We start from the raw sequence: 24,878 nt of genomic DNA on the forward strand, positions 1-24,878 counted from the left end.
CATTCAACAATTAACACCTCAGGGTGGCGCTGGCAATCACAGCTATCACGTTTCGTTTTAGTTACAGTAAATCGCCTTTAATAATTACTAAAATAATTTGCGTTGGTATTTATAAAAAGGTTGCCGACCTTTGGTCTGTTAAAATGAAAATAGTTTGTTTGAAAAAATTATCAGAGTTTATATGTAGTAAACAACACCAAACGCTCTGCTTAATATGTTCATTGTTCAAAGACTAGAGATGACGTCACACAATTTTAATATTTAAAAAGTTTGCTTATAAAAAAAAGTTTTATAAATCAAAAGTAAATGGGTTCAGGCTTTTTTTAATATAATTTTGAATGAATGGGCATCGTTTTCCTGCTCAAATTAGTTAATTTTCTTGGTTTGAAGTCATTTCCGTTGGATGGGACATTAAGCACGTAATTAGTCTTTTATACTAATTGAAAGGTATGATTTATACAAAGCTTGTAGAACTTTCATCAAGTTATTAGCCTAGTATAAGGCTTGTGCTGATGGCTAAATTAAGGCACTGCATTTTGTTGGGAATTCTTTTGGGTGAGTTTTTGAGAAATGTTAGAATTGTAAAATTTGTTGTATTGTGTATTATAAAAAAATTGTTTCTTTTTTTCTCTAAGGTATAATAGATCTCGTTTTGTTTTTAGGTTTAGAGATTCATGGGGCTGTGGCCGCATCTTTAGCAGAGAAGTCCGAAAACACACGTCCGGATGATGGAGATTCTGTAATATCTAAAACTACCAGGTTGATTGTTTGTTGAAATTTTTTAAAAACTACTAGTTTGTTGAATATACAAGGTAAAGAAATAGCTTCAGTAGAAATAGCTTTGGCTTCATAGTTCTGAAATGTAATTGGTCATAGGCTACACTCCCAAGTAGCAGAACAACACTAGTAGCAACTGACTTGATTTTTTGCCCCCATCGCGCTTTTGACGAAAAATAAATTGATTGATTGAACACTTCTGACTTCAGTTGACTGCCGCTCATGGAAAGCAACAGCATATTGTCTAGCAACTTGACTAATATATGACATAACAAGGGGAGCACGACATATGGCCGCGGGAAAGTGGCCGCGAACAAACTCACCGGGGTCAACTGAACGCGACGTAAATTGACCGCAGACAAACTGACTGTGACATAAACTGGCCGGCGATCAAATTAACCGTCGATAAATTGGCCGGCGATCAAATTAACCGGCGACAAATTGGCCGTCAAAAGGTCAAAATTTTAAACTCGGTAGTATATGATATGTAAAGTAAATATTTGTTTGTAACTATTTCCTTTGTTTTTAACAAAATTGTTTTTTATTTCAATACACATTGAAACGTTTATTGAAATAAACAGAAATATTTCCGGAAATACGAGAAATACGAGTAACAACATTAAAAGACGTTCACTGCAAAACACATATGACACTACATAATATGGGCACTAAAATTTACACAAGCTGTTATTTGACAAACAAGGAAGTTTATTGCGCAAATTGTAGGTTGTGGGCGATGCCTCTGAGAAAATCTAATATGTCACGGTTTGCAAAATCTTCAACGATGGTTTGAAGTCGCGCATCCAGATCCTTGTATTTTCTCCTTTTGGCAGGAGGCCCTTGGGCACAGAGCTCCTCAATCTTCTTTTTGTTTATGTTCTGCAATTTCCTTAAAGCTTCTATAAATTTCCAAATGGTTGGGTGTTGCATTGATAACATCCTGTTTATTAGACTGTGGTGACCTTCAACTTTGTTGTTGGTTCTGGCTTCGCCATTTAACACCCGAACATGGACGTTCCAGAAGTCATGTGAATATGGCGGGTCTCTTCGGAGCTGAGTTCGAAAGCGACGCCCGATGTAAGTACGCTCAAAGTAGTCGAGAAGCGGAAGCATTTCATCAGGCAAAAATTCCTCTAATGTTTCAAAAGCCTCAATCAGATGCTGTATTGGAACAAATGCCAAAGCCGGTATGTGACGCAGCAGTAGTGCAAATTCTTGATCATTTTGATACCTTCTTTGAAGTCCGATTTGCTGCATGTGCTTCCTGACATTTTGAAGAAGAGACAAGAAATCTATGAATATGGGTCACCGTACAAGGGGCCAAAAAACTCTACGAGTGGCAACCTTGACTGCAATACACATACTGGATAGTGACTAGATAGCGACTAGATAGTGAATTAGAATTTTGACCTTTTGACGGCCAATTTGTCGTCGGTTAATTTGATCGCCGGCCAATTTATCGACGGTTAATTTGATCGCCGGCCAGTTTATGTCACAGTCAGTTTGTCTGCGGTCAATTTACGTCACGTTCAGTTGACCCCGGTGAGTTTGTTCGCGGCCACTTTCCCGCGGCCATATGTCGTGGAACCCATAACAAGAGCCTTCATCTACGTCACTATGAAGGCCAAAGGCTGAAACTTTTGATTTTATTTTGCCGATAACTATTTTAAAAAATAGATTAGATAAAATTTTATTTACCAGGATCTTCAGTTAATAGTCTGCTTTCATATAAGATCAACTTGATTTTCGACTTGCTTCTCACTTTAATACTAACCAAGTCTTTAACAATCAGCTAAAATTTATAACTTTTCAAGAATCAGGTGCACACGTTATGTTCTTCGAATTGTAGTATCACTTTTGGAACGTAATTCAATTGCTAAATCCTTTTTATGACATTAAAAAACCTCAACCAGGAAGTCATGAAAACTCAAGGTTTCAGGGTTTCAATTTCGATTTGCCAAAAAATTACATCTCATAAAAAAAACCAATAACAGTTTTGGATTCAGTGGCAAGAAATATACTAAGAACCAACAGCAATTTAGTAACCTTAAAATTTTCGCAGCGCAGTATAATCTATGACAAAAGTGAACTTAAGGAGATGTATGCCTAAAAAATAAGATTTCTCTGATTTCGTGTGGCTTGAAACAAAATCTGGTTTTTAGCATGGGAAATCCCCCATCTGCAGATGAGTTTCAAAGTTCCAGCGCGCAAAACTTAGATAGAAATTGGCAGAAAAAAGCAGGAAATGTGTGTTTTTTACTTTTTAGGCCCAATAATCCACTTTTGACTTTGGGCATTTGTAACGGGAAGTAGAGACATGTGAAATCTGCCATATTTAAGTATGAGGTAATCTCAGACAAGCCTAGTTTACATGCAAAATTTCAAGGTTCCCCATGGAGCGATTAATTATCCAGTAGGGTGGCAAGATTTTTTTGATCACCTATAGGCCTACTTAACAATGGAAAATGTCGACCCACTTTGATTCTTTTTTAAATTACAAGCGTTCGGGCATCGGATTGTAATGATTTCGCTCCAAGGTAAGTAGCATATGAAATCCTTTACGCAATAAAGAACAAAGTGTGAATATATGTTGCCTTCTGCTTACTTTAAAACGGTTTGTATCCTAATCACTGGACTTGTTCGGTATGACCATTTCCGGATTTACCAATAGGCTAGGCAGGCTGAAGCCTAGGGCCTCAAAGTCCAGGGGCCTGGAAATTCAATTTCGAAGTTTGGGATTGATGCTGCTTTAATTGCTTTAGAGAACCTTACGACTTATTTTTAGGGCAGGGGTTCGTATTTTGGGCATTTTGACACCTTTGGTATACCATTTTGTACCAAAGACATCCCAAAATTAAGAACTTGCAAATGGTGTTTTGCTTTTTTTTTGTTTTTTTTAGGAACATTGGTTGCTTTGCACGCACAGTCGAATCTGACTTCAAAAATAAAATAAGGGGCCTCACAAATGGAAGAGCCTAGGGCCTCTCATGGTCTAAATCCGGCCCTGGGTATGACATCTGGATACATGGTCAGCGAAGCATGTGGCGTAAACTGCGTAAGAAATCGCGTCCTACCTGCAGCACGTTGTATAGGCTAGGATAATTTTGTTTGGCATGTCAAGCAAAATTTTAAATAATCAACTAGAAGCAAAAACAAACCAAATTGTTACATTCAAGCACGCTTCAGATACCACGCAAACTCTTACGTATTTTACATCGTATCCTAAGTGTGACTTCATATGAAACAAGTCCAATGCGTAGGATTCAAAGTTTAAAATTGCTGAAATCTGGGTACCATGGCACCTGGGCTCCCCTAAAATTGCATGGTGTGAAAGTTGTTCTTTGAAGCTTTTCTGCGTGGCTCAAAGCAGTGAGATAGCTTGTTATTACACAGACCACTTAGTTTTCTGACAGTATTTTCCAGTTTATAATACCTCCATCCTACATCCATTTTGGAGTTAAACTTCTCAACAGAAATCATATCACATGGACCAACAATCCATATAGAATCAAAGTATGTGTAGTTAATTGCAAGTATATTTCAGTGTGACAAAGATTTAGAAGGAGAATAGACGTTGAATCAAAACTTCTCATCCCTGAAATTCAATTAATTCCTTGGAGTCAATCATGCACTTCATCTTCTAATGACATGCTGTTGTAAACTTTCACTTTACCATCATCTGGCGCTGCATTTATGACTTCTTGATTCGTGGACAACAATTTCTTTAGTTAAGATTCCTCATGTTGAATAGATTAGACAGGATGTGTACCAGTTAAGTCTGCCTCTATCATCACTCACGTTTGTGAGGAAAACATCGACATTGAAGTTCATCATGGCAGTGCACGCCATGATCGAATGGAAAAATATTCACCATGGTTCTTTCGTTTGGCTGAGAATCAGAGTGCTGAGTGTGCGAAAATGCACAGGAAGATACGGCAAGTCTCTTTAATCCTGCCACAGAAATCTGAACGCACCTTTGTCTCTGAATGGGATTTGCATGACATTGCTTCGATGTAGGCCACAATAGGAACAAGTGCATTACGAAATCACATCAAGACACCAATCAGTCAATTCACTAGATTTGATCCTCTAATCAGCTTGTTATTAAAATATTTTAGTAACCAGCAAAAATATAAGATGCTAATCATTTGATGGGTGGAATTCTACTTTTTTCTGGACAGTAGAAATGCGCACCACTCCTTCTGGTAGTCCTATATTGAACAGCTTGAACAAAATGAAACTGAAAACAAGACAGAAGTTTAAAAGTGGTCACTACCCTGAAAATCCGGATGACTTCAACAAAATCGAAAAAACTACTGCTCTGGACAATGGGTATAATACTGTGACTGACACTGACTGAGCAAATATAATGCTACAGTAAGTATTGCACAAAAAACGAGCGTTTACACTGCCATGATTATAACAATTCTTTTGGATTTCTCTGATTTTTGCTGTGATTGCTACCTTAACTTCTCAAATTATTTGGGGTTTGTTAGGTATAAATTATCCTCGAAATATTCCCACAGATAGAGGTCACGGATAATGTGATGGGCTTTTCCTCTTGCACACATATATAATGTGATGGGCCAGCAATTCTTTCTTGCACACACAAATCAAATAACTTCTCAGCCAGGCAAAGGAGTCAGTTGATAAACTTCCCAGGTTTTTATTTGCGGTGGTATTTCAAAGTTTTATTGTGTTGTAGAACAACCCTCAAACGATTGTGAACTGAAAGCAACAATCCCAGCAGAAAGAGAAAATGGGAAATCCCCACAGAGGAATACGTTTGAGTAATTGCTGATTTTGTACGCCGTAACCTATGCCAATGCACATTCAGCACCCTGGATGCCATTTGGAACATATTTTGGAAAGGACATGTCTTTTATGCAAATTGTTCAAGTGAGGGGCAACTCCAAAAACAAGTTGGCCTTAAATCAAAGAGCAGTTGCCATTAAATATACTGGTGAAAGGATTTTTGGTATTATGTAGTGATTGAGGAGTTGTTGTCAAAATTGTATTGCAAATCTGGCCGGCAATTTTGATAGAGACCGGAAATATTATAATAACCGGATGTCGTAATGTAAAGGATATGTCAGGGAGGGTCAGGTAGCTTTAAGTCAGCAAAGTTTGAAAGCAAGGTTGGAAAAGATCAAGAAGATATTAAACGTCAAAAAGTTCCAAAATTTGAAGGTTTTCAAGGATTTCCATAGAATGTAGTCACTTGATCATGCTCTTATACATACTTATCCAAGATTTTTTAAATCACACTCATATACCAAATTTCAAAAACAGCTGATGTTATTAATGAAGTGCATAAGAAAGCATGAGGAAACAAAGGAGAAGAAGACGAATAATACCTAAAACAAAACGTATCGAAATTTTAGATTTCGATTCGTAATAATAATAATGCGAAAAATAATATGTATTGAATCTTCTATTTCGATTTGTAATAAGCTTAAGGAATGTGTAACGCATTGGTAAAAAGTAGTTCTTAGATCAGTTAGGCAATTGTTACATTTTACTACATAAAATCTAAACCTTCTTGCACTTTATGCAGGTCAGAGATTTTACAAGATTCGATGCTCCTACCAAAAAGTTCTGGTAAGATATTACATTTTGAATAGCCACGTGTATGTAAGATTTTATTTTAGCTAAGTTTAATGGATTTTTTTGAGCTCTTGATATTCTTACATCCTGTTACATTGTCTCTGCTCTAACAACAACCAATAGGAATGAATCCAAAGCAGAAATTGACTGATTGATACATTTATGGATTGTTTGTGAGTGTATATCATGTTTCACCAGTCTACAACAAGGTTTGCTTTTTGCACTCTACAGTCAATGGTGAAAAATGAATGATATGAAATATAGAAGTTTTATTTATCTAAAAATGTCTGTAACACACTACATCCAGCACAAGTAAACTGCCGAAGTTTGAAAAAACACACTAATTATTCGCAACCCAATGTTGGGTTGTGTTGTCCCAATCAAGAAAAATAATAAAAGTTAACGACACAACCTCACAGCAAAGCTAAAACGTTTTGTTGATTAACAGCCATTAGTTAGTTAGTTAGTATTTCTCGGTCAGGGTGCCATGAGGTTGGCCAAGGGTGACTTGGAATTTCAGACAAAACAACGGTTTTACCATGTAATTTTTTAATCATAAATAATTTTGTTTTAATAACTTGGTTTAATATTCGTTTGCCTTTCTTCCAAACATTTTTTCATCCAACTCAAACTTACTGACAATTACGTTTCGCGCTGACTCCGTTGATAATTTTTCTGGATTTCCACTGATGTGGGAATCTGACATGTAAAGATTTCTGAATATTGTCTTGGTTAAAATTTGCGGCTTTCCAAATTTGGCAATAATTATAAAAGGTTACAGTGTTCATTAGGTTTATTTTTGGAAAACAGTAACCAAATTTAGACATGAATTGGTTTTGTTAGACTGAAAAATAACTAATTTGCTCTCAACAACTGTTTCAATTCTCTTCAAAGCTTTAGAAATGCATGAAAATCAGTGTTTTTTGTGGTAGTATATTCATTAGAAAATGGAAATTGTTTATTTCTAATTACTGTAAAAAAAATCGAATGTGCCAGCAATACCAAAAAAATTCAACGAGATCGATGATAATTTTGGTGATTAAACAAAATCTACAGTTGTACATGAAACATTAAATTACTATCTATTTTTCAATAATTTCACAAAAAAGTGTCAGTTTTTGCTTACAGTGGGACCTCGTTAATCCGGACCCCGAACAACCGGAATCCCCGCTATCCGACACAAAACTGCCGGGAACGGATTTCTTCCTATGCATTTTACCCCTTTAATCCGGAAACCCCGCTGTCCGACTCCGACACAAAAGTTTTGGAACAAATGTGCTAAATCAATAGCAATAAAATCCGATAAACCGGATTATTAACAGTTAAGCGAAAATGATTCACGATTGTCCTAATACAGTATGTAGTTAGTTGACGAAACAATAATCGATCATCTACGCATAATAACGTTGCGGTCTTTATTGATTCAAAAGTACAGTACTTTACAGCATTGCGCTTTGTAAAAAATTTTAGCCGCACAGCTTTTTAGTCATACTATGAAATACTGTACAGTATTTTAGAAACGAAAAAATAAATTGTTCATCAACAGTAACAAACAACGCTTCCGCGGTCGCAAAAAAATACGTACATTACATCGGTTGAGTGCGGCAATCTATTGAAGACATACTGCTGCAACTCAATCGTGCTATCAGCTTTTGATATCGCATTGCGCAAAGATTGGAAACAGGTCAAAGAAAGTTCAGACTGCTGGTCCCGCCGGAATGCTTCGCCATGCAAGAGCGGTTGTCAAACCAATTTGCGGCCGAATGTTCGTCACTTGGAGAGCATTCGTCTTTAATACGGTGGTTCTGGGGTTCGACACTGGGTCGGATCATACAAAAAATATAATTTTATTTTAGTTGCTGTCCAGCCAGAAAGTTGGTACTTAGAATTGGAGTAAGGTGCATACTGCGTTTTGTACACGGTGCTGCATTTGCAAGATTGATTGATTTTTTAATTTCCGATAATCCGGAAACCCCGCTAAACCGACATTTTTTGACGAAACGAAGTGGTTCGGATTAACGAGGTCTCACTGTACTTTGGTTAATAGCACTTGCTCATTTTTAAGAACGTTTTTAGATATTTAACTAACTTTATACAGCCCGGTTTCATGTGTAGGAATTTCTGTTGCTACTTAGTTTAACCTATGATGTTTTGTCAAAGAAAGTATGAAAAGTCCATTAGTGTGGTTTACTAAGTCTATACATTAAATAGGAATGAGCTACAGCTACAGCTACAGCTACAGCTACAGCTACAGAGCTTTTCTTAGATCATAGATCAAGATTATAATACCATGATTTGTGTAAATATCAAGCCTCTTTAGACTTGTCCAATATTTCTTGTTAAGGTTTGTGTTTATCGAACTGGGTATTCATGGGTAAGGGAGTAAGGGGTGAGTGGGAATATTTGATTGATGCTGACTTCCACTGTAGTAAATGCCCACTACTAACTTTGTAGGAGCATTTGTTTCAGTTTTTCTTTCAAGTTTTGAAAAAATTTGAATTGCTGCAAAACAAAAAGAGGTTCAATAATTTTTAAGTATGTCTGTTTTTGAAACTGTTTGATCAGTTTTATGTAAAGTTAAAGTTGTTAAAGTTAAAGTTGTTATCGTACATTAGTCCTATTATTTTTTTACTTGTTATTTAGTTTCAATATGTGATGTTGACAACAGTACACTAACTAACGCGAGTGGTGTTTTGGCTTCACCAAATTTTCCTGACCATTACCCAAATAGTGTTCTGTGTTCCACTACAATTTTGGCTCCAGCAGACCATGTAAGTTTTAGAAAATCTTGTAATTTTGTTTGATTTTCATCAACTTTGAGTTAAGTTAGGTGGAAGAGAGTTGTGAAAAATGAAAAGGTAGAGTACTTGATATATATTGATGTGTTAGGCTGTTATCACAATACAAATTGAATTGTATATTTTCTAAAGGTAATAGCAATTTTGTTTCTCAATTTTCAACTTGAATCAGAAAGTCTTTGCGATTTTGACTATCTTGAAATCACAGATGGACCTGATGGTGAAGTTGAGGTATTGTACAAAAGGTTGCTTGATTGCTTGTGTTGTACTGAATATTGATCTATTTCAGAACATTTTTTAACTGCTTCGAAAACCTACACAGCATTTGTAATTTCAAACATTTTAGAACAATGCGGTATTGTATAACGCTGAACTTGAATTTACATTAAACTTGTTTAAGCTCACATTATCTTACGTATATGTGAAACAATGTCTCCAACTTATAAAAGGATTTAAAGGAAGAGAGATAAAATTTAAAGACAACAAAGACAAACATTTTGTCAATAAACAAAATGGCCACATGGTGGATACCGTTTGACTTCCTTGCAACATCAGATACAATAATAACAAATAACATTCTTATGGTTTTTTCTTCTTAGGTTTTCTTTCAATTCATAAAGGAAAGATCCTTAAAATTTTGTTAACATCTAACTTTGGTTATTACGTATACAAATTTTTAAAAACAAAGAAATTTGATTGCACACAGTTTTTGAGACCAAGGACTTGTCACTAATAAATTTGTTCCTGAACATGCAGCAGCATTAATCGCTTTTGTGTGCTACAGTAATAGTTTTCAGTTTTTAAATGTCAATCAGTCTATAATGTGTACAATACTTACTGTGGCTATGCAGAGACTATAGCGGGAATTAGTTAACCACCGATTCTGTAACAATATTTAAAATAAATTAAAAAAGAATTTAAGCTTGTTGTTTTTATAAATCGGAAGTGTTAGGTTTTCAGCTTGATAAAAATGGTTTGTTAATATTTGAGACTAACAAATATATCAATATTAAAATCAGTATTTGTCATACGAAATTATCAATATAATGTCACAATTTTGTTGAAAAACTTATTTACTTTTCTGAGTTTATACGGTATGCGCTTTATAATTATTAGTTATAGTTGCACTCTTGTAGCATGGTAACCAACATATTAATTTAAAAATAAGTGTTGTGACGGCTGGGTCTCTAGAAAATCTCTTGATGAACATTCTTGATATAAACAAAACAATAATCTGTTTATTTTTCTGCAGCAACCAATAGTAGAGTTTTACCCGAACAATCACAGTCTGCTGTTCATTATCTCACCACCAGCAAACTTGTGTTATTTCATCAACCAAGTCCTGTGGATTACAGAGCAGCAACCATCATCAGGGTGCTACTCTAGAAATCACAGTCAGCTGTCCGTAAAGTCAAGAACAGCAGAATAAAGTCCTGTTCTATAGTGTTTACGATCCTGTCTCTCTAAATCATTACTAAGCAATTACGTGAATCACGAAGAGCAGGTTGCTACTGAAAATGCAGCAGGCAGCAGGGGGTGACGTTACGAGAAAGTTTTAGCATGTGCCTGGTTATAACTGCTATTGAATTTGTGCGCCAATCATCGAGATAAATTCCATCGACGTATACAAACTTCTCTGCCTTAACGAAGCAGTAGTTCATACAGGAAATGAAAAGGAGCTAATTGTTGTGTTAGCAAATTAATGATTGGAATTGTTACATCAGTGACGTTGATTGTAACAATTTCTAAAGTTTTCTGGAAGTTTTGGAAAGTTGATTTTGGTTCGTGAATGTTAGATATCAGTTTTTGAAATGGTTTATCAGTTGGTTAACTTTTTGGTTCAATTCTTTTCCACTAATTGCATTTTTCAAACGATTTCACTGAAGTTATTTATTATTTCCTAAACATTAACGGACATCCTCAAACATTCACGTAGTCGAAGACATACAATTATGTTTGCGTATATGACATATCTTGTACAGATTGTATCAGACCTAATGATTATCATATATTTTGTAGCTGTGTGGAAGTGAATTGCCAAGGTTTAATTTGTCTGTCACAAACTCCTTGACCATTAAATTTAAAACTGACTCTTCTCTAACATTTGAAGGATTTCGATTGCAGTGGACACAAGGTTTGAGAGTTTTTAAGTTTTTTCATTATTTTAGTTTAATTTTAATCTTTATTATGGTACATAAAAAAGCTATCAAACATGTACAATTAATAGAGCACTGGTGTCGTTCGCTGTTAGGAAATTTTGCATTTATCTTAATTATAGGGAATGATATTTATGACATATTTGTTAAATTTTTTTTCGCAAATGGCGTCTCTGCTACTTATGTTACTACTAAGCAATAAGCATGGCATTGTCATTTCGCTAAAGACTTCAAAAAAAAGACAAACACAATGCAATGCATACCTGTAACAGTAATGAAGTTCCTATTCCGTTGTAGCATGTGCATAAATCTATCACACTTGGTTGACCACAGTGTGCAGCACAAAGATTTGCGATGGTGCCAAATTATCGCGTCATTAAAAGCAAAGTAAAACTCACAAAACAAAAACGGATGCGATATGACAGATGGTGTTTATTAGGTTTATGACGTCTTAATGAGGGCAGCAATTATTTTTTCTGTTAACGCACAAGAAGAAAACTTGAGACGAATTTAAAAGAAAACTAAGTTATTGCGTCACATACTACATGACTTACATATTTTTTCATTGGAACATTTTTCTTACAAAAGTATGCAATTTATCCAACAAAAGCAGCAAATGAGACAAATACTTATGCCATAATCTGGCGTAATCCTTTAAGCCAGGGGTTCCCAACCGGTGGTACGCGGGAGCTTTTCAACAAATACAATATGAACGAAAGAACCGCGGGTTTCCCAGGTCTGTCTTAGGTGGTATATAGCCCAGGCCAGTTTTACCGACTTAGAAACTTTAAGGCAGGGGTTCCCAACCGGTGGTACGCGTACCACAAGTGGTACGCGGGAGCTTTTCAGGTGGTACGCGAGCAGCTCTCCGTTGCATGCGATATACAGTATAGTAGTATAACAATTTAATTTTGAGTTGCTAAAATATGCGAACAACACTTTTATTTCTTTCCGTACTAAATTCTCTGCACTCAGCAAGCTACTTTTGTCGATCTTGCTCCCTGCTGTCATTGTTATTAATACAATGCTGCTGTGCGAATATTGGATCAAATTAGTTGTTTTGAAAATAGTGGTACGTGTTGACAATCCGTGGTGGCTAAGTGGTACGAGACCATAAAAAGGTTGGGAACCCCTGCTTTAAGCGTTATGCGATTAACTGATGTTTTTACTTAATGTTAGATAGGATTTGATCCAGGACTTCAGATTTCTATGCCATGACATGATATGTGTGTTTAAGCGGTATGCAATAAACGTATTTCGTCTGTGCTGCCGTAAGTTGGTGTTTCGGCCTATACATGCATTCAGAAGCTTTGTTTTATCTCTTTAGAAAGCAACTAAGTTCCCAAATAAAATATTTCTATCCGTTTCTATGCTTGTTATCCAACAGTAAGTCATTCTCCGTAATTAGCTAGCGATGACGTAACTGTCTCCCCAGACATCAAATCCTAGATTCGCCATCGATCACAAACGCAAAGTCTATGCTGCTCAGCAATATATAACACTAAAGCGCCCGTCATCCACTGGATGGCAGATCTCATCTGATAGAAAAACTAACCACTTCATTTTCTATAGCCTACTTACTGTACTGAATCTATGTCTGTATTGCATCTTGCATCCAAACAAAGTCGCTGCGCAATTAATTGCAAAAAAATTTATTGTATGATACATGTAAGTTGTTCATGTGTAACTTCTTTATAAAAAATCATATGTTCCATAATAGAACTACTGTAACTTATCAAGTTTGTGTATTTGATTTGGACACTTTTGCTCTAAGCTAAATAATGTCGTTTTCAATGTTGTTTGGCTGAGAAATCAATGTTTTGTTGATACCTGTATACAGGATGTGCATTCATTAAATTCTACATAAACACTGTTAGATTAATTTACAGCAGCTATACCCAGATGTGATGAATCAAAACTTGAAATACATCAGGAATAAACTTATGTAAAATTTATTTTTCAGTGCGTGTTAATTCTCTCTTTAGTGCATCTTTAGTATGTTTTTATGCTTTCATTTTAATGCATTTAAAATATGTTTTGCTTAGTTGGGATTGTTTGTGTTTCTGATCCATGTGGAGTTAATGCAACTTGCACAAGCACTAATGGTTCTTATTCCTGTCAATGCCCTGAAGGTTTCACAGGAGATGCATATAGTTCGTGCCAAGGTATTCTCGACTTGCTTAATTTAAAGCATGCGTGTATTAATTTGTTGGTTAGATAACTTCATTAAACATTGTATTTGTAAACACCGCTGTAGGTCACTGGTTGACGTACAAACCACAGTGAAGATAAGTTACTTACTTTTAATCTTACTTTGCATATTAATTATATGTACAAAATCAAAAGTTGCAATGAGATAAAACTGCATGATTTACAGCATTGAAGCAATTTTCATTCATCAGTAGCTTGGACACACCACTTGCTCGTCTGCTTAATTTTCGCTTTTTAAACTTACGTCATATGGATTTAACTAATTCAAGGTTTAGTGGCATTGCTAGTTGTTACCAGCAAATATTAACGTTATTTCTCTGGAGCACGTTTTAGGCCTTTTCGACTTTGTCACTTTTTCCTGTTCATTGACGCGTTTTAGTAACAACTGGCTTGATTTTTCGTCCCCACCACGCTTTGACGAAAAATAAATTGATTTATTGATTTATGGTGGAATTGTTTATTTGATGTGATGACTTCAGATTTGTGTACAATGACATGATATATGTGTTTAAGCAGAATGCAATAAACATATTTTGTCTGTGCTACCGTAAGTTGGTGTTTAGGCCTATGCATGCATTCCCAATTTTTGTTCTATCTCTTTAGAAAGCAACTAAGTTATCAAATAAAATATGTCAATCCGTTTTTAGGTTTGTTATCCTACAGTAAGTCATTCTCCGTAATTAGCTAGCGATGCTGTAACTGTCTCCCCAGGCATCAAATCCTAGATCCGCCATCAATCATAAGCGCAAAGTCTATGCTTCTCAGCAATATATAACACTAAAGCGCCCGTCATCCACAGGAATGTTATATTTTGGCACATTACATGAATTTTTTTTATTCAGATGTTGATGAATGTGCTGCTGAGCCATGTGATGTCCTTGAAACATGCACAAACACTATTGGCTCTTTTTTCTGTGAATGTCCTGAAGTTTACAGAAGAAATGCAGGTGTATGTTCAAGTAAGCAGGTTTTGCTTGAATTAAATCCACTAAAAATATATATTGATCTTATTGTAATGTACTGCAACATATGTTAATATGTTATACTTATCTGCGTTTTACGCTGTCTGCTGACTCTTGTAGCTGCAGAATTATATATTCTTCAAAAATATCTATGTTATATATGGGAGAAAAGTAACAGAAACAGTGAGTTATGTAAAGACTAAGAAAGCAGCAATCTATAGAACAAGTTGGCTACTCTGTATATTTACATAAATATGTCATATCGGCTTGATAGTTGAGTGGTTGGAGTAGGCTGTTTGATATCGCTATCGTTGCAATGCCCTTGCGCAAGTACTAACAATGTCTGCTACTGTTCAGTGGTCCTGGTGAACAGTTCCAAATTTTCGGCAGCATTATGTAAAAAATCCTCTAATCAAATGGAAAATGTACAAAAAGTTACCTCTGTATCCTAGGCTCGAGCAATGAGAAATGATCGCCGAGTTTAAGTCGTGTAAAAACTTTCCTTGGATCATCGACCAATATTATAATGCCATGATTTGTGTAAATATCAAGCCTCTTTAGACTTGTCCAATATTTCTTGTTAAGGTTTGTGTTTATCGAACCGGGTATTCATGGGTAAGGGTGTAAGGGGTGAGTGGGAATATTTGATTGATGCTGACTTCCACTGTAGTAAATGCCCACTACTAACTTCGTAGGAGCATTTGTTTCAGTTTTTCTTTCAAGTTTTGAAAAAATTTGAATTGCTGCAAAACAAAAAGAGGTTCAATAATTTTAAAATACGTCTGTTTTTGAAACTGTTTGGTCAGTTTTATGTATGTCAAAGTTGTTATCGTACATTAATTCTATTATTTTTTCACTTGTTATTTAGTTTCAATATGTGATGTTGACAACAGTACACTAACTAACGCGAGTGGTGTTTTGGCTTCACCAAATTTTCCTGACCATTACCCAAATAGTGTTCTGTGTTCCACTACAATTTTGGCTCCAGCAGACCATGTAAGTTTTAGAAAATCTTGTAATTTTGTTTGATTCTCATCAACTTTGAGTTAAGTTAGGTGGAAGAGAGTTGTGAAAAATAAAAAGGTAGAGTACTTGAAATATATTGATGTGTTAGGCTGTTATCACAATACAAATTGAATTGTATATTTTCTAAAGGTAATAGCAATTTTGTTTCTCAATTTTCAACTTGAATCAGAAAGTCTTTGCGATTTTGACTATCTTGAAATCACAGATGGACCTGATGGTGAAGTTGAGGTATTGTACAAAACGTTGCTTGATTGCTTGTGTTGTACTGAATATTGATCTATTTCAGAACATTTTTTAACTGCTTCGAAAACCTACACAGCATTTGTAATTTCAAACATTTTAGAACAATGCGGTATTGTATAACGCTGAACTTGAATTTACATTAAACTTGTTTAAGCTCACATTATCTTACGTATATGTGAAACAATGTCTCCAACTTATAAAAGGATTTAAAGGAAGAGAGATAAAATTTAAAGACAACAAAGACAAACATTTTGTCAATAAACAAAATGGCCACATGGTGGATACCGTTTGACTTCCTTGCAACATCAGATACAATAATAACAAATAACATTCTTATGGTTTTTTCTTCTTAGGTTTTCTTTCAATTCATAAAGGAAAGATCCTTAAAATTTTGTTAACATCTAACTTTGGTTATTACGTATACAAATTTTTAAAAACAAAGAAATTTGATTGCACACAGTTTTTGAGACCAAGGACTTGTCACTAATAAATTTGTTCCTGAACATGCAGCAGCATTAATCGCTTTTGTGTGCTACAGTAATAGTTTTCAGTTTTTAAATGTCAATCAGTCTATAATGTGTACAATACTTACTGTGGCTATGCAGAGACTATAGCGGGAATTAGTTAACCACCGATTCTGTAACAATATTTAAAATAAATTAAAAAAGAATTTAAGCTTGTTGTTTTTATAAATCGGAAGTGTTAGGTTTTCAGCTTGATAAAAATGGTTTGTTAATATTTGAGACTAACAAATATATCAATATTAAAATCAGTATTTGTCATACGAAATTATCAATATAATGTCACAATTTTGTTGAAAAACTTATTTACTTTTCTGAGTTTATACGGTATGCGCTTTATAATTATTAGTTATAGTTGCACTCTTGTAGCATGGTAACCAACATATTAATTTAAAAATAAGTGTTGTGACGGCTGGGTCTCTAGAAAATCTCTTGATGAACATTCTTGATATAAACAAAACAATAATCTGTTTATTTTTCTGCAGCAACCAATAGTAGAGTTTTACCCGAACAATCACAGTCTGCTGTTCATTATCTCACCACCAGCAAACTTGTGTTATTTCATCAACCAAGGCCTGTGGATTACAGAGCAGCAACCATCATCAGGGTGCTACTCTAGAAATCACAGTCAGCTGTCCGTAAAGTCAAGAACAGCAGAATAAAATCCTGTTCTATAGTGTTTACGATCCTGTCTCTCTAAATCATTAATCAGCAATTACGTGAATCACGAAGAGCAGGTTGCTACTGAAAATGCAGCAGGCAGCAGGGGGTGACGTTACGAGAAAGTTTTAGCATGTGCCTGGTTATAACTGCTATTGAATTTGTGCGCCAATCATCGAGATAAATTCCATCGACGTATCCAAACTTCTCTGCCTCAACGAAGCAGTAGTTCATACAGGAAATGAAAAGGAGCTAATTGTTGTGTTAGCAAATTAATGATTGGAATTGTTACATCAGTGACGTTGATTGTAACAATTTCTAAAGTTTTCTAGAAGTTTTGGAAAGTTGATTTTGGTTCGTGAATGTTAGATATCAGTTTTTGAAATGGTTTATCAGTTGGTTAACTTTTTGGTTCAATTCTTTTCCACTAATTGCATTTTTCAAACGATTTCACTGAAGTTATTTATTATTTCCTAAACATTAAACGGACATCCTCAAACATTCACGTAGTCGAAGACATACAATTATGTTTGCGTATATGACATATCTTGTACAGATTGTGTCAGACCTAATGATTATCATATATTTTGTAGCTGTGTGGAAGTGAATTGCCAAGGTTTAATTTGTCTGTCACAAACTCCTTGACCATTAAATTTAAAACTGACTCTTCTCTAACATTTGAAGGATTTCGATTGCAGTGGACACAAGGTTTGAGAATTTTTAAGTTTTTTCATTATTTTAGTTTAATTTTAATCTTTATTATGGTACATACAAAACCTGTCAAACATGTACAATTATTAGAGCACTGGTGTCGTTCGCTGTTAGGAAATTTTGCATTTATCTTAATTATAGGGAATGATATTTATGACATATTTGTTAAATTTTTTTTCGCAAATGGCGTCTCTGCTACTTATGTTACTACTAAGCAATAAGCATGGCATTGTCATTTCGCTAAAGACTTCAAAAAAAAGACAAACACAATGCAATGCATACCTGTAACAGTAATGAAGTTCCTATTCCGTTGTAGCATGTGCATAAATCTATCACACTTGGTTGACCACAGTGTGCAGCACAAAGATTTGCGATGGTGCCAAATTATCGCGTCATTAAAAGCAAAGTAAAACTCACAAAACAAAAACGGATGCGATATGACAGATGGTGTTTATTAGGTTTATGACGTCTTAATGAGGGCAGCAATTATTTTGTCTTCTAATGCACAAGAAGATATCCAGCAACGAATTTAAAAAAACTAAGTTATTGTGTCGAGAAAATAAATAACTTACACATGTTTTTCGTTGGAACATTTTGCTCACAAAAATATGCAATCTATCCAACAAAAGCAGCAAATGAGACAAAAACCTTATGCCATAATCTGGCGTAATCCTTTAAGCGGTATGCGATTAACTGACGTTTTTACTTAAAATGTTAGATAGGATTTGATCCAGGACTTCAGATTTCTATGCCATGACATGATATATGTGTTTAAGCGGTATGCAATAAACGTATTTTGTCTGTGCTACCCTAAGTTGGTGTTTCGGCCCATGCATGCATTCAGAAGTTTTGTTTTATCTCTTTAGAAAGCAACTAAGTTCTCAAATAAAATATTTCAATCCGTTTCTAGGCTTGTTATCCTACTGTCTGTCATTCTCCGTAATTAGCTAGCGATGACGTAACTGTCTCCCTACGCATCAAATCCTAGATTCACCATCGATCACAAGCGCAAAGTCTATGCTGCTCAGCAATATATAACACTAAAGCGCCCGTCATCCACAGGATGGCAGATCTCATCTGATAGAAAAACTAACCACTTCATTTTCAATAGCCTACTTACTGTACTGAATCTATGTCTGTATTGCATCTTGCATCCAAACAAAGTCGCTGCGCAATTAATTGCAAAAAAATTTATTGTATGATACATGTAAGTTGTTCATGTGTAACTTCTTTATAAAAAATCATGTGTTCCATAATAGAACTACTGTAACTTATCAAGTTTGTGTATTTGATTTGGACACTTTTGCTCTAAGCTAAATAATGTCGTTTTCAATGTTGTTTGGCTGAGAAATCAATGTTTTGTTGATACCTGTACATGTGTATTTGTTAAATTCTACATAAACACTGTTAGATTAATTTACAGCAGCTATACCCAGACGTAATGAATCAAAACTCGAAATACCTCGGGAATAAACTTATGTAAAATTTATTTTTCAGTGCCTGTTAATTCTCTCTTTAGTGCATCTTTAGTATGTTTTTATGCTTTCATTTTAATGCATTTAAAATATGTTTTGCTTAGTTGGGATTGGATGTGCTTCTGATCCATGTGGAGTTAATGCAACTTGCATAAGCACTAATGGTTCTTATTCCTGTCAATGCCCTGAAGGTTTCACAGGAGATGCATATAGTTTGTGCCAAGGTATTCTCGACTTGCTTAATTTAAAGCATGCGTGTATTAATTTGTTGGTTAGATAATTTCATTAAACATTGTATTTGTACACACCGCTGTTGGTCACTGGTTGACAATTGACATACAAACCACAGTGAAGATAAGTTACTTACTTTTAGGCTTACTTTGCATATTAAGTATATGTACAAAATGAAAAGCTGCAATGAGATAGAACTGCATGATTTACAGCATTGAAGCAATTTTCATTCATCAGTAGCTTGAACACACCACCTGCTCGTCTGCTTAATTTTCACGTTTTAAACTTACGTCATATGGATTTAACTAATTCAAGGTTTAGTGGCATTGCTAGTTGCTACCAGCAAATATTAACATTATTTCTCTGGAGCACGTTTTAGGCCTTTTCGACTTTGTCACTTTTTCCTGTTCATTGGCGCATTTTAGAAACACCTGCTTGATTTTTCGTCCCCACCCCGCTTTGATGAAAAATAAATTGATTTATTGATTTATAGTCGAATTGTTTATTTGATGTGATGACTTCAGATTTGTGTACAATGACATGATATATGTGTTTAAGCAGAATGCAATAAACATATTTTGTCTGTGCTACCGTAAGTTGGTGTTTAGGCCTATGCATGCATTCCCAATTTTTGTTCTATCTGTTTAGAAAGCAACTATGTTATCAAATAAAATATGTCGACCCATTTTTAGGTTTGTTATCCAACAGTAAGTCATTCTCCGTAATTAACTAGCGATGCTGTAACTGTCTCCCCAAGCATCAAATCCTAGATCCGCCATCAATCATAAGCGCAAAGTCTATGCTTCTCAGCAATATATAACACTAAAGCGCCCGTCATCCACAGGAATGTTATATTTTGGCACATTACATGATTTTTTTTTATTCAGATGTTGATGAATGTGCTGCTGAGCCATGTGATGTCCTTGAAACATGCACAAACACTATTGGCTCTTTTATCTGTGAATGTCCTGAAGTTTACAGAAGAAATGCAGGTGTATGTTCAAGTAAGCAGGTTTTGCTTGAATTAAATCCACTACAAATATATATTGATCCTACTGTAATGTACTGCAACATATGTTAATATGTTATACTTATCTGCGTTTTACGCTGTCTGCTGACTCTTGTAGCTACAGAAGTATATATTCTTCAAAAATATCTATTTTATATATGGGAGATATCTATTTTATCTATTTTTATAAAATAGAAACACGGTGTCAGTTTTGTTTCGCTGATTATGTTGAAGTACATCTCAACATTAGAATATCAATTCTTTCATAGTTTTTCTCAAAATGGACTTTTTATCTTATTTGCAAAGATTTTTTTCAAATTGATTTGTTGAAAGCAGTTAGAGGAAGAGCTTACAGTTTCCAAGTAACCCTTTGATTATATGTGAAAATCGGAAATAACAAAAATAAACTTGTTTTCAAAACTGCGTTTCATGAATGAACCTAATGAATGATATTTTTGAATGATGATTGTAGGTGTTAATCTTTGTAGGCTATCTAATAGAAAACTTATTCATGTACAAAATTTTTTATTTAGTTGTAGACGAGTGTGCTTCCAATCCATGCGATGAAAATGCTACATGCACGAGCACCGATGGTTCTTATGTTTGTGAATGTGTTGACGGTTACACAGGAAATGGATTCGTATGTTTAGGTAATTTCTAGCTTGCTTTAATGAATGTTGCGTTTCTTTGCTTGGGTTAGTTGATGTCTGATAATTTTTGAGACATTTGTGAATTTCTGTTATTAGTTAGTATTAGGCACATATTTGACCCCAAGATCCCAACTTCATGCAATACTGATGGTTGGAAGTATTAGTATAGTCGCGATATTGTCTTTCAAGGTTTTGTGGTTAGGAATAGTTTAGGCTTATATTAGGAAATGAAATGGGTCTCTTTTCTGGCAACAGCATGATATGGGCACGCTGAGGTACTTGAGCTAAGTTCTGCATTCTCAGATATCACTTTTATCGTTTTCAGAGTGTTCGTTCCACCGAAAGTTTTGTGTCTACAATGAATGATGTTTTTTTTAAATGGGTTTGAGGTCATGTAAATAACAACAACAATAACAAAACTAAAGCAATATGCCACAATAAGCAAACAGCGATCTTGGTAATCCGTTTAAAATCATTATTTGAATAGTGCATTATTTCAATTTTATGTGTTTTCTCACATACTTAAAAACTTAAAAACGGTTTTGTTTGTTTTTGTAAATAGATTTTACGTTCACCACAGGCAATACTGAAAACCCATAAAGTATTGCCAACGAAAGCATAAAAATTAGAATTGAATATGGTTTTGGAATTGTATTGCAATGTTTAACAACTTTTTTTAACATTTATATTGTGTGTAACAATATTTGCAGACTTTGTATTGTTAACTTTTGACAGTGTGTAACAAGAAACTTTTTTATTCAGATGCTTATGAATGTGCAGAAAATAGAAGTCTATGTCCAAGTAAGCAGGGTTTGCATGAATTAATGCTTTGCAAATATACATTGATTTTACTTCATTTTATTACAACATTTGTTGTGCGAAAATTTATCTTTGGTTGTCTGTGTGCGAATGCTTGTATGCAGACGAAATATGATATATATAAGTTAGTTTGTTGTCAGTCTACACATTTGTACGAACATAAAATCAAATTTTAATCACATTTTTTGTTCTAAATAAACACTTTCGTTACTTAATAACACTTACCGCTAATTAACTATTTAACTTACCACTATAAAACTAACTTACTTTACCAGTTTTGTGTATGATAAGATTCTTATCTAACATTCATTGTGGAATGTCTGTATTTATTACGTAGTTTCAATATGTGATGTTGGCAACAGTAACCTAACTGGTGAGAGTGGTTTTTTGGCTTCACCAAATTTTCCTAACAATTATCCATATAGCGTTGTGTGTTCCGCTACAATTTTGGCTGAAGCAGACCATGTAAGTTTTAGAAAATATTGTAATTTTGCCTGATACTCACCAACTTTGAGTTAAGTTAAGTGGAAGAGAGTTGTGAAAAATAAAAGGATAGAGTACTTGATATCTATTCATGTGTTTGGATGTTATCACAATACAAATTGAATTGTATATTTTCTAAAGGTAATAACAATTACGTTTCTCAATTTTCAACTTGAATCACACATTTCTTGCAATTATGACTCTCTTAAAATCACAGATGGATCTGATGGTGGAAATCAGGTATTGTACAAAAGTGTTGCTTGATTGCTTTCGTTGTACTGAATATTGGTCGATTTGAGAACATTTTTCAACTGCTTGGAAAATTTACACAGCATTTCTAACTTCAAACGTTTTAGATTAGAACTAAGCGGTATTATCTAACACTGAACTTGAATTTACATTAAACTTGTTTGCTGACATTGTCTTACGTATATGTGAAACAATGCGTCGAACTTAATGAAGAAACCAGAAAGGTAAACTTAAAGTAGGCCAATGACAAATATTTTGTCAATAAACAAAATGGCCACATGGTGAATATCGTTTCACTTCCTTGCAACATCAGATACCATAATAACATATAACATTCTTACGACTTATTTTTTCGTAGATTTTCTTTCAATTCATAAATGAAAGATCCTTAAAATTTTGTTAACATCTGTTAACATTTGTTAACAGCAACCAATAGCAGAGTTTATCCGAGCAATCACAATCTGCTGTTCATTACCTCGCCACCAGCAGCCTTGTGTTATATCACCAACCAAGGCCTGTCAATTATAGAGCAGCAACCATCATCAGGGTGCTACTCTAGAAATCACAGTCTGCTGTCCATAAAGTCAAGAACAGCAGCATAGCTTTACACATCACCAAACAGCAGCCTGTTAATTACTGAGCGGTAAACAATAACAGAGTGTTATTTAAAAGCAGCAGGCTGCTTTACAACAGTGAATCCTGTTCTTCTGTGTTTGCGATCCTGACTATCTAAATCATTAATCAGCAATTACCTAATCACCAATAGCAGGTCGCTACTCAGTAGCAGCAGGCAGCAGTTGGTGACGTTACCAGAAAACTTTAGCATGTGCCCAGTTAAAAATGCTATTGAATTTGTGTGTCAATCATCGAGGTAAATTCCATCGACATAGCCAAACTTCTCTGCCACAACGAGGCAGTAGTTTGTACAGAAAGTGAAAAGGAGCTAATTGTTGTGTTAGGAAATTAATGATTGGAGTTTTTACCTTAGCAACATTGACTGTAACAATTTTTAAAGTTTCTAAAAGGCGTTTTACAAAGTTGATTCTGGTTCGTGAATGTTAGAAGTCAGTTTTTGAAATGGTCTACTAGTTGGTTGACTTTTTGGTTCAATACTATTCTTTACCACCGTTTACATATTTAAAACGATTTCATTGAAGTTATTTATTATTTCCTAAACACTAACTGATCTCTTCAAATATTCACATAGTCGCAGAGATACAATTATGCATGTGTATATGACTTATCTTGTACTGATTGTATCACACCTAATGATGATCATATATTTTGCAGTCTCTTGGTCCGCTGTGTGGAAGTGCACTTCCAGAGCATCGTTCGTTTTTCACAAACTCCTTGACCATTACCTTTACAAGTGACTTTTCTGTATCATTTAAAGGATTTCGATTGCAGTGGACAATAGGTTTGAGAGTTTTAAATTTTTTTCCATACTTTTAGTTTAATTTTAATCGTTATTATGGTACATACAAAACCTGTCAAACATGTACATTTAATAGAGCACTAGTGTCATTCGATGTTAGGAAATTTTGCAATTATCTTAATTATAGGGAATGATATTTATGACATATTTGTTAAAATTTTCTTCGCAAATGGCGTCTCTGCTACTTATGCTACCACTAAGCAAAAGCATGGCATTATCGTTTCGCTAAAGATTTCAGAAAAAAGACAAACACAATGCAATGCATACCTGTAACAGTAATGAAAGTCTTATTCCCTTGTAGCATGTGCAGAAATCTATCAAACTTGGTTGACCACACTGTGCAGCATAAAGATTTGCAATGGTGCCAAATTATCATGTCATTAAAAGCATAGTAAAACACACAAAACGAAAACGGATGCGATATGACAGATGATGATAATGGGGTTTATGATGACTTAATGAGGACAGCAATTATTTTGCTTGTTATTCCAGAGGAAGAAAACCAGAGACGAATCTAAAAGAAAACTAAGTTATTACGTCACATAGTACATGACTTACACATGTTTTTCGTTGGAATATTTTGCTCACGAAAATATGCAATTAATCCATCAAAAGCAGCAAATGAGACAAAACCTTATGCCATAATATGACGTAATCCTTTAAGCGGTATGCGATTAACCGATGTTTTTACTTAATGTTAGATAGGATTTGATCCAGGACTTCAGATTTCTATGCCATGACATGATATGTGTGTTTAAGCGGTATGCAATAAACGTATTTCGTCTGTGCTGCCGTAAGTTGGTGTTTCGGCCTATACATGCATTCAGAAGCTTTGTTTTATCTCTTTAGAAAGCA

General features: G+C 34.7%; 1 protein-coding gene across 1 annotated transcript in view; it reads left to right on the plus strand.

Moving 5' to 3' along the window:
- The first annotated feature begins 416 nt into the window (after positions 1–416).
- The window catches only part of LOC143463537 (uncharacterized), an 84,571-nt gene continuing 60,109 nt past the window's right edge, over positions 417–24,878 (plus strand). Inside the window, exons 1-13 of the mRNA XM_076962052.1 lie at positions 417–555; positions 663–759; positions 6,335–6,378; positions 9,028–9,155; positions 9,315–9,413; positions 11,202–11,316; positions 13,384–13,503; positions 14,392–14,508; positions 15,380–15,507; positions 15,667–15,765; positions 17,555–17,669; positions 19,252–19,371; positions 20,266–20,382. Coding sequence (XP_076818167.1) covers positions 513–555; positions 663–759; positions 6,335–6,378; positions 9,028–9,155; positions 9,315–9,413; positions 11,202–11,316; positions 13,384–13,503; positions 14,392–14,508; positions 15,380–15,507; positions 15,667–15,765; positions 17,555–17,669; positions 19,252–19,371; positions 20,266–20,382 — 1,342 coding nt within the window. The 5' untranslated portion in view covers positions 417–512. The remainder of the gene's footprint in view (positions 556–662; positions 760–6,334; positions 6,379–9,027; positions 9,156–9,314; positions 9,414–11,201; positions 11,317–13,383; positions 13,504–14,391; positions 14,509–15,379; positions 15,508–15,666; positions 15,766–17,554; positions 17,670–19,251; positions 19,372–20,265; positions 20,383–24,878) is intronic.

Source organism: Clavelina lepadiformis, chromosome 6 (genome assembly GCF_947623445.1).
Source record: "Clavelina lepadiformis chromosome 6, kaClaLepa1.1, whole genome shotgun sequence".
NCBI lineage: Eukaryota > Metazoa > Chordata > Ascidiacea > Aplousobranchia > Clavelinidae > Clavelina > Clavelina lepadiformis.